The 15537-nt window shown below is 37.6% G+C and overlaps 1 protein-coding gene across 4 annotated transcripts in view; it reads left to right on the forward strand.

Annotated features, from left to right (window-relative positions):
* LOC124162166 (fat-like cadherin-related tumor suppressor homolog) overlaps positions 1-15537 on the forward strand; it is a 524021-nt gene that overhangs the window by 500188 nt on the left and 8296 nt on the right. For all 4 annotated transcript variants that reach the window (XM_046538584.1, XM_046538587.1, XM_046538585.1 and 1 more), the window contains 19 exons: positions 93-287; positions 681-986; positions 1091-1299; positions 1602-1746; positions 1835-1996; positions 3437-3760; positions 3842-4123; positions 4614-4874; positions 5124-5300; positions 5877-6119; positions 6889-7275; positions 7382-7596; positions 8159-8296; positions 9224-9367; positions 9483-9734; positions 9986-10805; positions 11196-11542; positions 12103-13263; positions 13816-14227. In XM_046538584.1, the coding sequence (XP_046394540.1) occupies positions 93-287; positions 681-986; positions 1091-1299; positions 1602-1746; positions 1835-1996; positions 3437-3760; positions 3842-4123; positions 4614-4874; positions 5124-5300; positions 5877-6119; positions 6889-7275; positions 7382-7596; positions 8159-8296; positions 9224-9367; positions 9483-9734; positions 9986-10805; positions 11196-11542; positions 12103-13263; positions 13816-14227 (6180 nt within the window). The remainder of the gene's footprint in view (positions 1-92; positions 288-680; positions 987-1090; positions 1300-1601; positions 1747-1834; positions 1997-3436; positions 3761-3841; positions 4124-4613; positions 4875-5123; positions 5301-5876; positions 6120-6888; positions 7276-7381; positions 7597-8158; positions 8297-9223; positions 9368-9482; positions 9735-9985; positions 10806-11195; positions 11543-12102; positions 13264-13815; positions 14228-15537) is intronic.

The following is a 15537-nucleotide window of genomic DNA, read 5'->3' on the forward strand; positions in this document are numbered from 1 at the left end:
TTGTCATCTTATTATATTAATACCTTTTTTTATGGCATGTGGTTTTATTCATATCACTTGGCCATCTTATAATTTATCGATTCCTTTTACAGTGATTGATATGAATGACAACCCTCCAAAGTTTGAACAGCCATCTTATTCATGCTTCTTGTCAGAGCATGCAAGAAGGGGACAGTTTATCATGCTGGTGGTAGCCAGTGATCCTGATGATGTGGACCAAGGAAATTTAATATACACTATAGTGGGTGGGAACGAGCAACAAACATTTTCCATTGATCCAAGAAAAGGTAAAGAAATCTAGAAATTTAAGGAAGATACACGACTAAAAACTAATCAATTAGATTTTAACAAATGAAGGCTTCTCAAATAAGTAGTGTACTTGAAATGCCCTAAACAGATTGAGTTGAACCTGGACCCTCAGAGTTGGAAGCCTACACTCTATCAGCCGTACAAACCTGATTCCCTTCATCATTTTTTTACTTGAGATAAAATGAAAGATGGAATGAAGTTATTTCAATCTCTAGATGAAGAGAGAAAATGTATGACTTTTTCCACAAAACAAGCTAAAATTAGGACCTAATTCTCTCCCAATAGGAGTTTGATGTTAAAGTTAATTATGCATTTAGAACATTCAATCATAGAAATGAAAGTGGTAACTGAATTTATTCTGTTTATTTCAGGAATACTGACTTTAATAAATCTACAGAATTTTGCTGATCATCCCATGTACCTTCTTAATGTATCTGTAACTGATGGTGTTTATACCAGCTTTGCTCGAGTGAAGATTGACATACTTTCAGCAAACAAAAATAATCCTACTTTTCCCAAAGTCCAATTTGATGTCAAAGTGTTAGAAAACCTTCCTCCTGGCACATTCATCACCAAGGTCACTGCAACAGACAAGGACCGTGGGTCTTATGGCACTGTCGTGTACTCGATAGCCTCAGACCGAATGAAGGAATATTTTGAAATTGACGCATTGACTGGTAAGTTATCCATGCAAATATTTAGTTATTCAGTTCTCGTGCAGCAATTATTCTGCTTGAGAAATATGGACTATACTCATGATTAATCATTTAATTTTTATCAGGTGAAATCATAACGAAGAAAAAACTTGATCGTGAAACACAAAAGTTGTTTGAAGTTTTAGTCATGGCAACTGATGGAGGGGGAAGGTCAGGTTTTGTTACATTGAGGGTAAAGGTTGGGGATCAGAATGACAACCCTCCAAAATTTTTATTGAAGGAGTACAAAGCATCTATTTATAGCAATTTGACGGCTGGGACTGGATTCCTCAAGGTAAGATATTGTTAAAGATAAACTGATAGTGCAGTAATTATCAGAAAATGATGATGATGTTATGTAATTCCCTAGTTTTTAGGCATTAATATTTTCTCTATACATATTTACGTCGAGATAACTTTTCTGGGATTTGAACTTAAGGAAGTGAATATTTAATGTAACTCTTTGTAATGAATCTTAATAAATATGATTGATGCAATTCTTTCAAGTATCTATTTGGTTAAGAAAAAAGTCATGATGTGTGCAATCTTTAAATCTTCCTCAAATTTCATTATTAACCATTTGAATGATCATTTCAGGTGAAAGCTGTTGATGCTGACGAGGATTCATCAGCAACTGTGGAATACAGCATTTATGAGGTGGGCTCCTCTGGAGTGAAGGATTTATTTGGAATAAATCGTCACACAGGAGAGTTGTATTTATTGAAAACTGTTGCTTCCAAAGGTTTGTAAATTTATTTCTGGGTAAATAAATAAGATGACCCGATTACAATCTCATTGTTATAATAATAATTGCTCAATTCATTTTGCAGAGAATCAAATGTTCCAGTTTTTTATTCGTGCTCAAGATCGTGGATCACCTTCCTTATCTTCCGAAGTGCCTTTGGATGTTTATATAATGGGTCCTCAAGATGTTGCTCCTCTTTTTGAGCGACGGGATGATAAATTTTTTATATCTGAAAACTCTCCTCCAGGTGAGCATCTGTATATTTATTGATATTCAATATAAAAGTGATATACGTGTATAAAGTCTGTCCTGATTCCAGTTTTCACCATGAAGCATACAATTATGGTAGCATTGTGTGACTTACTAGTTCCCTTCAAAGTACCTTTTTCTATTCACTGCAAGTTTGTACATGTTTGAAATGCAGTGATAAAGTGAGGTTTGAGAATTAACATATTTGTCTGAATGAATTCCTGCCTTAATATAACCTGCATTTCACATTTCCATCTCAATGACTAAGTATACAGGCATGTAAACAAGCATTTAACTGGTAGGATGACGGCATGGATAGATAAAGGTCATTGTTTTAAAGAGGTCAGTTCATCACTTGCCAGTGTATCCTTATCGGTATGCAATATGTGGTGGTGTGGTTGTATCTGAGGTATGAAATTTTATGTGCTATTTATAATGTTTTATATATATGTAAAAAATTAGGTTTAAATTCGCAAGTGGCTTGTGGATATTCATCAATTATTTTTAAACATTGCTTGTTAAGCTGGTGAAATTAAGACTTTAATTAGAGAGTCACCTTAAAAATTGCCATCTTTTAAATTTTTTCAGAAATTAATTAAATCCTATTACTAATCTGCCACTGGTTGACTGATGACCAGAGACCTTCAGCAACCTTAACTGCTGTGTTTATTGTGCTTGGTCTTTGAATTGAATAGTGCTGTCTGCAAATGCTTGGTTGCCTTCATTCACTCCAAAAAGGTTACTAATGAGGCAATGAAGAAAATTCCTTACTAATGACTAAATTTTTTAGTAGTCCTTTTAGGTTAACAATCTGGGTGCTGATAACTAACATATCAGCACCCAAAGCAATTACACAACATTGTAATCTGTACTAGTACAGAGTACAATATTGCTTAATTGTTTTGACTTTTTTTTAAACTAGTTTACCCTTTCTTTTTTATAATGTACAAACATCGTGTCTCTTCAAGACCAGAGGGAGCAGGAAGAGGGGTATTCAAGGGGCTCAAACCCCTCGGAATATTTTTCGTCCAGTGCCTTGTGTCTCTTTCATTGCAACCCTTCGGAGTCTTGTTGGGTTATTTATTGATGAAAACAAAAATTAATCCCTTGAAATTTGGCTACCATACCAATTTTATTAATCACAGTTTCTTGTTATTACCGTATTTCTCCGAATATAGTCCCCCTTTAAATATAGTCCCCCCCCAATTTTGAGGCTTCAGTTTCAGGAAAAGTAAAAAAAAATGCGTTTGAATATAGTCCCCCCCTTTACTTATACCACAGGCATTTTTGGAAAAAAAGGTGGGACTATATTCAGACATATACGGTATTTGCTTAAAAATTTTGATAACTTAAAATTCATGACATGATATATAGAATATTTAGTTGGTATTTATTATGGGTATATATCTCATGTATGTGCTAATTTCTTCTCTTAAAGGTGAAATTATAACTAGACTCAAAATGGTGACTAACGGCACTGTCAAGTTTCGTATCATATCTGGAAATGAAAATATTGACAATCCTCTTTTTGATGTCAACGACCAAGGCCAGCTCTTCTTAGTTGGAAAGCTTGACAGGGAAGTTCAGGACACACACATAATCGCTATAGTGGCTGAGACTGACTCGAGCCCACCGCTCACAGCCCTGACTGATGTTACACTGATGGTTTTGGACGAAAATGATAACTCTCCTGTCTTTGAAAGTAGCCCCTACAAACTGACACTTGCAGAGAACATTGAGGAGGGAACTGCAGTGATGAAAGGTATTTATTCATTTATTAGTGTGATTTTTTTATTCACATTTTGTTCAAAATTTTCATTCTTGATGATCTTTTTATCTTCAGTGACTGCCAATGACAGGGATCTTGGAAATAATGGTGAAGTGAGATATTCTTTTGGGTCTGAAATTGGTGAATTGGCTAATGTCTTTGCCATCGATGCATATACTGGTTGGATTACAACATTAGTGCAGTTGGATGCTGAGAAGAAACCTCACTACGAGTTTCAAGTGATTGCCACTGACAATGGGAAACCAAAGCATTTTGCTCGTACCAATGTCTTCATACATTTGAAAGACTACAATGACAACCCTCCCATTTTTACTAGCAGTCACTACATGGCTGCAGGTAAGTACTACCTCCTATTTTAGTGAAAATAAATATTCAGCCCTTCCATGGCGGCAATTAAACCCAAGCAGCATAGTGAATCTTTTTGGTATTATTTTATTTCTATTTTTCATCTCTTATCTCTCCATTAAAAGCCAAAGAGAAGAAATTGTTGCATTAGAAATTTCTGAAAACTGCCTCAGTGTGCTGCAACGAAAAATATAAACTGGTCGAAGTTCAGCCATAGTAACTATTTCTTTATCTAGTGATATTTTATTGGCATCACTTATTCATCATTTGCAATGTCATCAAATTGTAATATCCTAAAGTATTCAGTTAATATCGCTATCATGCCACATAAGGGATGTGGACTAATAAGTGATACATAATGGAGATATAAAATTGATATCTCAAGATATAAATTTGACACATGATGTGGTATGGGAACAGGTAATAAAAAAAAACTATTAAGGCTATACACATCTGAAAATTTGTGGAATTTTTTTTGCAGTGAATGAAGATGCCTTGCCAGGGACTGTGGTTGTTCTGTTATCCACTAAGGATAAAGATACTAGTTTGATATCACCAGTCCAGTTCTACATTACCAATGGAGATCCCATGTCTCAGTTTCAAATCAGACAAACTGGTGAGGTATATGTGGCAAAATCATTAGATCGAGAAAAAGTTAGCAACTACGTCCTAGATGTCATCTGCACCGATGGAACGTACATTGCAAAAACTTCAGTCACCATTGATGTTCTTGATGCAAATGGTAAGCTGACTGTTATATACAGACTTGTTACAGACCTTAAAATTCTCCTTGACAATGTTTTGGCCAGAGCATTTGTTTATGGTTTGATGGGAGGTATGGATATTAGAGGTACAGATGCAATATTTATATAAAATAGGAACTGTACTTTCCATTTATCATAAATAAACTTAGTTCATGCGTGCAGTCCTTGGTGGAAATGCCACCGAAACATATTTTATCTCACCTATCATAATCTGCCTCTCTCTCCAGATAATCCTCCATACTGTTTGAGGTACCGCTACCGTGAAGTTCTTTCAGAAGGTTTACATCCTGGCAGTTACGTCCTCACGGTGTTGGCCACTGATATTGATGAGGAGCCCAATGCAAATTTGCGCTATTACCTTACTGGAAATGGAGCAGAAAAGTTTATTTTGGACAAAACATCTGGTAAGCATGTAAAACAAATTAAAATTCTAAATGTACATCATTACGCAGCAGCAAGAGGCATTATTCTTCTGGTAGTTTCTCATAACAATAATATTTAATGGCTTTATTGATCATATTAATATGTGGTACATATATATATGACCAGTCAAAAATATATTTTAGGATACAAAAGACACAATAAATATGAACAGCAAAAGTTACTTATAATACAATGGCAGTTGATATTTGAGATAGCTGAGCATTACAAGTTGACACTAAACAGAAATTCATCAACATTATACAAATAGTTTCAAGAAAATATTGTTTAAGCTTCGTCGTAAAGTAGACAAGTGTTTGTTCTTTTTTAATTGCTCTGTTAAATTGTTGAATAATTTGCATCCCATTGGAGTGCATTGGCCTTTTGCTGTATAATGAGAATTTTTTATATCAAATCTTTAAATGTTATGGTGTAAGTAAAATGTCTGGGTTTTTGACTGCACGTAACAATAATATTGGAGACTGCTGTACGACAATATGTATCTATAATATTGAAAAAAGTGTTTAATGTTCAAATCTGACTTTTTATTTTTTTTAAAGGGCATTTGAAAACAGGTGCTCGACCACTGGATCGGGAGAAGCAGTCAAGGTTTCGGCTGATAGCACATGTTCAAGACAGAGATAGAACGGATTGGGAATGCTCATCTCTGATTGAAATTATCCTCTCAGACCTTAATGACAATGCTCCAATTTTCTCAATGTCCTCGTACAGTGCCACTCTGCCAGAAAATACGGATATTGGTACTCTAGTGGCTAAGGTGCATGCCACTGACCTTGATATTGGTAAGCCATCAAATTTGTTAAGCATTTTCTCATGTTAATTCAGTTACAGCATATGCTGGTGATGTTTTAGATTTCTCTGAGATTTTCATGTTTGATAATTTAAGGATGGTTTGGTTCCAATTTTTCATAGGCTTCAATCCTGGTTCAGTTCCTAGCGTCGGTTTTTTGTCGCATTTCATGGTTCTGGTTCTCAAATGAGTGCTTTGTTTTCATTGTTAAATTTCCTAAAGCTATTGATGATTTTCATCCTGGCATTATGAAAACTACCTTAAATTACACATTAAGCTATCACACAACTGATTGGTTCCTTGGTCCCCCCCCCCCTGAAAGAAATTCCTGGTTACGCCACTGTTCCTTGGCATAATTCTATTTAAAGTTTGTAATTTAATCTATACTCATTAAATTTTTTCAGAATATGCTATGGGCCAATTATTTTGACACTAATCCTTTTGGCTTTTTCCCTGATTTTAAGCTCAATAATCTGTGGAACAGTGAGCAAAAGAACTGAAGCAAACCATCAATTACATATAATTTTTACCGCCTTCAGGGCTGCCTGTGCCCACTGAGTCTCCTTTTACATAAAAAATTAACCTCCATTTAATTTCATCCACATGCCAAAGTTGTGTCCCTATCTCCTCACATTAAAATACTTTTCTTAAATTTTGTGTGTCCTAGTAGCTATCTCTAAAAGTAAAATTTTAACTCACAGGATATAGACAGCATCTTATTCTGCTTGAGCCAATTAAAATATATTTTTCCCATTTTGTAGGCATAAATAAGAAGATAAACTACTCATTCATCAACTCTGCCAATCAGCACTTCAAGATTGCCTCCGACAGTGGCATTGTGACTTTAGCCAAGCCATTAGACAGGGAACAGAGGGCAGTTTTCAATTTGACTGTCAAAGCAACTGACCAAGGGATTCCACAGCTGTCCAAAACTGTTCCTTTGGTAGTAATAGTCTTGGATATCAATGACAACCCACCAGAATTTGAGAAGAAATTTTACTCAGGTGTAGTGGCGGAAATAGATCCAATTGGAACTGAAGTTGTTAGAGTTTTGGCAACATCAAGGGATGCTGGCATCAATGCTGAGATCACATACTCAATTGTTGGTGGAAATGATCATAAAAAGTTTGAAATACACAATAAAACAGGTAATATTTCCTTGCACTGCTATTATCATTGACATAAATTTATTATACATGTGTTCTAGTGGCCTAAAGTTCTTATTAATAACGGGAATAACTTTTTCACCACCAGGAATCATTAAGGTAATTGACCACTTGGACTACGAAAAGGCAAAGGACTATGTGTTGACCATACAAGCAGTTGATGGAGGAACACCTCCATTGAGCAATCATGCAACAGTAAACATATCAGTTACAGATAGCAATGACAATCCCCCTGTGTTTACTCAAGTGAGTTATAATGCTCGAATAAGGGAAGATGCTCATGTAGGAGACAAAATACTGCAGGTAAGTTAACAAAAAATCATATACTAATTTAGGTATTTTAAAGGGGTTATGAATGTTTAAAGCAATCTATTCTTGCTGTTCCATATTTACTACTGTACCTCACTTAGGGCAATAGTAGCCAGCAGATAGCCATCAATTTGTGTCTATGGGTGTAAATTATAATGTAAAGTGTTGAAAATCAGCCTACAATTTATGGGTGCAGAAAATTTATAAATTCAATTGGTAATACACCACATTATTGAAATGCATTATAGTGAGAATTCTATGATTGAATATAATAAATCAAGATTAATAATATAATGTAATAATAATAGTTAACTAAGTTTACTGGGTGTGAAATAAGCTCATTAAAGCAACATATCTGAAAGTAATTTGAGCTGGAAAGAATTTGTAAGCTAGATAATGTCTGTTGATTTCAGTTCGTCATGTTACAGTTAATTCTAACAAAGAGGTAGAATTTTCCTTGAGGCATAAGTTTGGGGTTAGCAATTAATTAAAGACAACCATTATGCACACATATACACAGATATTATTCCATTGCATTTTTTTTCATTTCTCATAGGTCATAGCAAATGATTTGGACAGTAAGAATAATGGCAAGGTAACCTACCACATTGAACGAGGGGACAGGCACCAACAGTTTTCCATCAACGAGAAAACAGGCTACATATCTGTGGCTGGACAGCTTGATCGGGAAATGGTAAGAATGGATATACATAGCACCCAGAAAGACAGGGACTTTTTACTGACAGAGTTGGTGGAACTAAATGTGAGCTTATTTAAAAAAAATATGCTTTCTTCTTTAGGTATGCTTGCAAAGGAAACATTTCCCCTGGAATAAATAGTACTAAGTTTTATTAGTGCCTAGCACTTGCCACCCCAATGACAGCATGAATTTCTCATTTTCTGACTGCTTTGATCCCTTATGATCTCAGATTTCGATCAAAATTTCTGAATAATTGTACGCTACCCTCAAGCCAAATAATCAATGACCATTTTGCAAAAAATATTTTTTATGCAATTTATATGTAAAGAGGAGATTACGGTTAAAAATAAGCTAGTATGAATTGATTTTCAATACCTATCATAATGATTAAAAAAGAAATAGAATATCATTGGATTGGGGTGGAATGGGCCAGATATAGCATTTTTGAATTTGAGATAAAGGCAAATGTTGACGGGATTTACTCCGTATGACCTGATATTTTCAAGGTGATAAACTCTGTTTTAAATGCACTGAAAGTGGCCAAAAAACAAAAAAAACAGCCAGTCATGCAAAAGTGATGTGTCTCTGCTTCAGGGGCACAACTCTATGGAGTCAGAAGACTTGTGATTCTAAATGCATATACTGGAGGGTTCTATCTGTAAGAATACATTAGATTCAGGCACACTATCATTCAATAAGCTGCACGTAATAAAATAGCTGGTTTCCTAAACAGATATTATGAGCATTGATTGTTTGAACAAGTCTCAGCAATATGTCATCCAAAAAAGTGTGTCAGAATATAGTTCCACCTTCTTCATATGCATAAAATCTATACATACATCTATTTATGAATATGTACATATGTATATGATCAAGCTCTGTTCATTAAATGGATAAAAAATGTATGTTTTATTTTTGCAGACATCAAATTATGTCCTGGAAGTCTACGCTCAAGATCTTGGCGTGCCTAGCCTTTCATCCTCTGTTATGGTCAACATAGAGATTTCAGATGCTAATGACAATCCACCTTTGTTTTCTCAGTCAAATTATACTGCAATAGTTCAGGTAAGGGAGATTTCTAGTCTTTGTACCATTACTATATCATGTATTTTTTGCTGTAATTCATACCATTTTGTAATCAACACATCGTGATTTATTTTTCCTATTCATCTTTAAATAGGAGGATAAACCCCTCGGGTTTACCATTCTGAAGTTCATGATCTCTGATGCTGATGGTCCTCCTAATGCTGGCCCTTACACCTTTGACTTCCGTTCCGGAAATGAGGGGAATGTTTTCAGGTTGGAGCAAGATGGAGTCTTGCACACAGCTGCTAAATTCAACCACAAAATCAAAGACAATTACCAATTACATCTACGTGTTTTTGATAATGGGACACCCCCTTTGTATTCCGATACATGGGTTAATGTCAAGGTAAATTCTGAATTTGCTTTCCAAATCTTTACTTTTCTTAGCAATAGTCATGTGCTCCAAAATGAAGCATACATTTTAATGTTTTCACTATTTCATATGTCTCTGAAAAAATGTTTCAGGTATTTTTTTGGAAGAGAAAATTTTTTTTCAAACCACCTGTAAATTTAAGCACTAAATTTCTCAGTGAATTATTGGCTTCCATTAATATTTGTCCTCTTCATCAATGAGTGAAACCTTTTCTATTTGGACAGGTCATTGAGGAATCTCAGTATCCACCTGTGATAACACCATTGGATGTTGTGGTTAATGCCTTTGAAGATGAATTTCCTGGTGGTGTCATCGGAAGGATTCATGCCAGCGACCAAGACCCATATGATGTGCTATCTTTCCGTCTTGTGCCATCAACCACTCTTCCCAATCCGAATGAGCTTTTTGAAATAGACAGGGAGGATGGAACAATTGTTGCATTGCCACATCTTGACACGGGAGAATATCGGCTCAACATCTCAGTTTCGGATGGGAAATTTGTGTCATACATGATTGTTTCTGCCATGGTACGTCCAATAACAGAGGAAATGATTGAGAATGCCGTAACTCTACGTCTAATGGGTGTTAGTCCAGAGGAATTTGTCATCAGTCACCGGAAGGGATTCACAAGAGCAATTCGTGATGCTGTTGTGGCTTCATCCCTGAAAGATGTAGTCATCATCAGCTTGCAGCAGCCAAGTGACTGGACTGGCTCACATCTTCATCGAGGATCAAGGGCTGCCGGATCAAAGGACCTTGATGTTCTTTTTGTGGTGCGGGCCAAAGGAGGTGGATATTATCTAGCAAAAATGGTGAAGGAGATGGTCTGGGGTCGGCGTTTGGAGGTGGAAAACATGCTAGGATTCAGTATCAAGGAAGTTGCTGTAGAGCGATGCACCAATACATACTGCATTCATGGTATTTGCCAAGACAAAATAGCCCTTGACCCTAGTTTAGTTGTCACCGTGTCAACAGATCTGGCAGCCTTTGTCGCACCTCGGCACCACCACAAGATTGAATGCAAGTGTAAAGAGGGCTACGAAGGTGAGCATTGACGACTCCTTTGAATCTTTCCTTAGATATTGAAGATCCCATCAAGAACTTATCAATTCACCATTCTCAATAACCTCCACATTTAGAGACCCCCTTCCTCTCGAAGCCCACAATTTTTAGTCTAAGCATGCATCACACTATCTTTCACTTTTTCTATGTTCTATAATATTTTATGCGTGCTGCAATTCTCTAAGTGATGGGTGGTATACAGCTTAAAAGCTGAAAGATTTCCTCATTTCAAGGGCTCCCTCTCATACACGCTCCCGTTGTGAAAATACAAGCATCTAATTTTATTTGTTGAATTAAATAAAAAAACTTATGAAATCCAATGTTTCTGGAGATGTATTCACATATGAACTTCATTTTCTTCTGTATTGCCAGGTGAGCGCTGTGAGACGATGGTGAATGAATGTGCCCGAGACCCTTGTGTGCCTTTCAAGGTGTGCATTCCAGATGCTTCACCTCAAGGCTATTCCTGTCAATGCCCTGAAGGATTTGCTGGACCAATCTGCAATGTTGACATTTCTAAATGCCATGATGAATCATGTTACATACCGAGAAATCCTGTATCATTCAGTGGAAAGAGCCATGCTCACTATAGGGTTGAAAAATCTCATGTGAAGAGAGTGTTGGAGCAACGACTGAATCTCTCCCTACGCATCAGAACAGTTCAGCCAACAGGAAACCTTATGTTTGCTGAAGGGAAGGTGGATTATAATGCACTGGAGGTTAGTCTATATAATCTACCTTATCTTTCATATGTTATGGAAAAATATTGTCCAGCATGTGATTTAAAAATTGATGCAAGAATGAAAAATTGTAAGGATTATTCTGTCTCCGATTATTCAATCACACATTCCCTGTAATAGAATTCATCTCCCTTTCACCCTTGTAAATATGAACAAGGTTCATTTATTGCATTCTTTATGCTTTATCATGCAATTGTTATTGTGGTGAACTGAAAAAATACAAAACTTTTTGAAGCAACGAGGACTATAGTTTAGACTTCATGGTGAATTCCTCCTAACTTGTCAAAAACATGCATATCCATTCAGGCTGCCTTATTTCAGTCTCAGTCAGTGTGTCATCCATTTCACACCTCTTTTTTAAATTCAGTGATTTAATGTAATGAACCAAGTATGGTGTAATGAATGACTTTAATGAGTTGATTTTGCCTAAAATATTCATTCATATCTCTTCTCACATATTTTAGTTTCTGGGGAAATTCATGATTTTCTGTCGACAGTGAATGCATTAAAGAGCGTTGAATATTATTTCTTCTTTGCAGGTTGTCAACGGAATGGTCCAATATCGATTCGATCTTGGTAGTGGGGAAGGAATGGTTCGTGTCAGCAGCATTTATGTGAGTGACGGCCGCTGGCACGAAGTCTGTCTTGAAAGAGAAGGAAGCAATGCGCACATTGCTGTGGACGGACGGCATGTGGCCCATGGAGCCGCACCTGGTGCAAACGATTACCTTAACCTACAATCGGAGGACATTTTCTTCGGTGCTGAAATACGTCGCCACCCGACAGTGCTGGGATTCCAAGACACTCAAAGGGGATTTTCCGGATGCATGGATGACATCAGGCTCGACGGAATCCCAGTTCCTCTGCACATGAGTGGAGGGGGGATGGGTGCTGGAGGCAGCGTAGCATTGCTCAGACAATTTGCCAATGTAGAATTCCGCTGTGAAGGTCAGATGACACCTCCGGGACCATGCGGCTCCCAGCCCTGTCTCAACGGTGGTACATGTGAAGAATTCCTGGCTGATGGGCTGCCGACGCACCGTTGCCTATGCTACGGGAGGTTTGTTGGTCCAGCTTGCGAGATCGACATGGATCCGTGTGCCTCCAGCCCATGCTTGCACAGCGGTAGATGCCACGCAACGCCAGGTGGTTACACTTGTGAGTGCGTGGATCCACGGCTGAGTGGGAGACGGTGTGAGTATGGCCAGTACTGCAACCCCAATCCTTGCCGTAATGGAGGAGTGTGCGAGGAGGGTGACTCTGGACCAATTTGCAAGTGCCGCGGTTTCACCGGTGAGTTCTGTGCCATGGACATTGACGAGTGCATTGAAGGTGCACCAGGGATGGCTGGCCCATGTCTCGGAGGTGGAACTTGCATCAACGAGCCTGGAGGATACCGGTGTGTGTGCCCGGCAGATGCCACTGGACCCCGCTGCGGTAGTCCCCTTCACTCGACGAGGGTAACTTCAAACCAGCACAGTATCACCATGGAGGAGTTGGTGGGAATCATCGTAGCCCTCTGCGTGCTCCTTTTCCTTGTCATCATCTACATACTCTTCCGTCGATTTCGTGTCAAACACTCGCGTGAGAGGGCAAACAACATCAACAACGAGACCAGGAAGGACATGGTGTTGAACTCGACGAGGCCAGAACCTGACTTCAAACGCAGTTCCAAACTGAGCAACCTGGAGATCAGCCAGGTACGTGCTGTTTTTGCTGGACAATAACCTCATATCCCTTTTCATTATTTCTGTACTTGCATGCTGATGAGTTGTCATTAAACGTTGAACAGTATTTAAGAGTGATTAATGTAAGTTTGCTCGATTGTGTCTCTTTTTTTAATAATTTTTATTTCCTTTGGCTCTGTGAGGCATGATACCCTAAAAAATTTGCTAACTTTCAATGGTTCTCCTTTTTTGTCACAGTATTAATGTTGCCAAAACCAAGTACCATAATTTTTTGTTTGCCTTTGCAGAGTTTGTATCTTTTTTGTTTGAATGATTGTGAACATAGGATCTAATTTTATTCATATCAGTTTTTCACCTCTGTTTTGTTTTTCACCACTATTTTCATGTTTGATTTTTTTGAGTGGCAATAACCGTATCAGATCTAATGCATAATCTTTACAATATCCATCTCCTTGCATTTGCTCTAACATATTTAGTGTGTGACCTAAGTGTGTGCTTTTTTTGGTTTTCCTCTCTTTGAAATACACGTGACCTCTTGACTGGATCTTTGGCTGCATCGGGAAGGTCCCTCCCCAGTGCCCCCCCCGTCCAGCCTCTTACACGCCAAGCGGCGCCAATGACCCGACAACAGCGGCAGCCGTAGCCTTCACCACCCTCAACAATCTCGACACCCTAAGAAGCTATGGCTCAGCGGGTGACGAGCTGGAAAGCACAGTCCCACCAGATTACCTACGTAATCTCAATCATAGCCACACTCGTGGGGGGCTCAGTAATGGCGGTGGGACAATAGGGGGCGTGGCAACGACTCCGCTGCTGGTGCCAGTGACCTCCCCAAATAGTGTTGGAGGGTCGGATAGCCTCCAAAAGCCTTGGGCAACGGAGACGGCCAATTTGGGGATGGGGGATATATTGGTAGTGGGTGGTGGGGTACAGCCAAGCCCTCACTACCCAGTGGACAACAATAAAATAAAGAATGGTGAGTTAGTTAATCATGACAAGGAGACGTTCTCCATATGAGTTATATCTCCTTTATGGTATATTTCACTTATTTTTACTGTATTAGTTATTTTTTTTTGGATGTAGTAAGCTTGTAGAGTCGACATTAAAATAGATCAGTATTATTTTTGTGATAGAAATAGAGTATTTGTGCTCAAGTTCATATTTGCTACTTTCATCTCACTTCTGTTAATTATTACTCAAATTTAAGTGTTAGCTAGTAACTTTCCTCTCTCACTCTTTTCGTTGAATTTTCTGTTATTATTTATTTGTGAACTCTGGCATGGAATCTATATAGCTTATTTCTTTAGGCAATGTTGCTATGAAAAGATTACCAGAGCTTATAAATCTGTTATGATCATGTAGTTTTGCTAAATTGCTATGAATATTTAACACCTGACAAATCACTTGTTCATTGCTGTGTATCTAAAATTAAATACCTATTAATTGAAAATCTGGCCTGAAATATGCAACAGTTATCAACTAAATTAATGGAATTGCCTTTTCTTGATAAATGAGCTGAATGAGTAATTTTTCCAATTAAGAGCCATTTCTCCTTCTTAGTGCATTTTATAGTTTCTCAAGAAATAATTTGAAACTTTACCAAGTAAATTTTCATTGTTGCCCAATCAATAATTTTATCCAGTGATCTTAGTGAGTCTGGTGAAGATTTCTTATCCTTCAAGCATTATGATGATTAGCATTCCTTTTCCATCTTAGTGATTAAATAAATAATGACAATATCACATCCAAACTGACGCTAACTTGAAAATCTTATGATGACTTTTATGACCGAAGTGCATAGTCCCATGTTAATTTCTCATCAACGTATGCCGCCTGGTAAAAAAAATTCACCAGAGAACACAAAATTTCATGAAAAAAAAGAAAATCCACGGAAGAAATTCAACTGTACCAGGAACTAAACCATGGACCATGGGCTGACTGGGCCACTGTGCAGATTGCTATTTAGAATTTCTTGATTCTGATTGGCATTTAATCTAGGGACTACATTTCATGCTATTGCAGTCCGTTGAGGAGGATAGCTATGCTCAGGATCCTGAAGTTTATCAAAACTGATATAAGAATTAAGAATAGAGCCATGGCCTCCACAGTGGCCAGAAAAGCCAATGATCCAAGGTTTGCTCTTTAATTCAGGTGGTTTTTATCTCACAGCAATTCATGAGGATTTAATCACCGCTTGCTTGCACTAACCGCAATTATTATCTTCATTTAGGAATCAGAACCATGATTGGGTTGCAATTAGAGACTTACTTGGGAAGACCTGCATTT

Source organism: Ischnura elegans, chromosome 7, assembly GCF_921293095.1.
Source record: "Ischnura elegans chromosome 7, ioIscEleg1.1, whole genome shotgun sequence".
NCBI classification, from domain to species: Eukaryota; Metazoa; Arthropoda; class Insecta; order Odonata; family Coenagrionidae; genus Ischnura; species Ischnura elegans.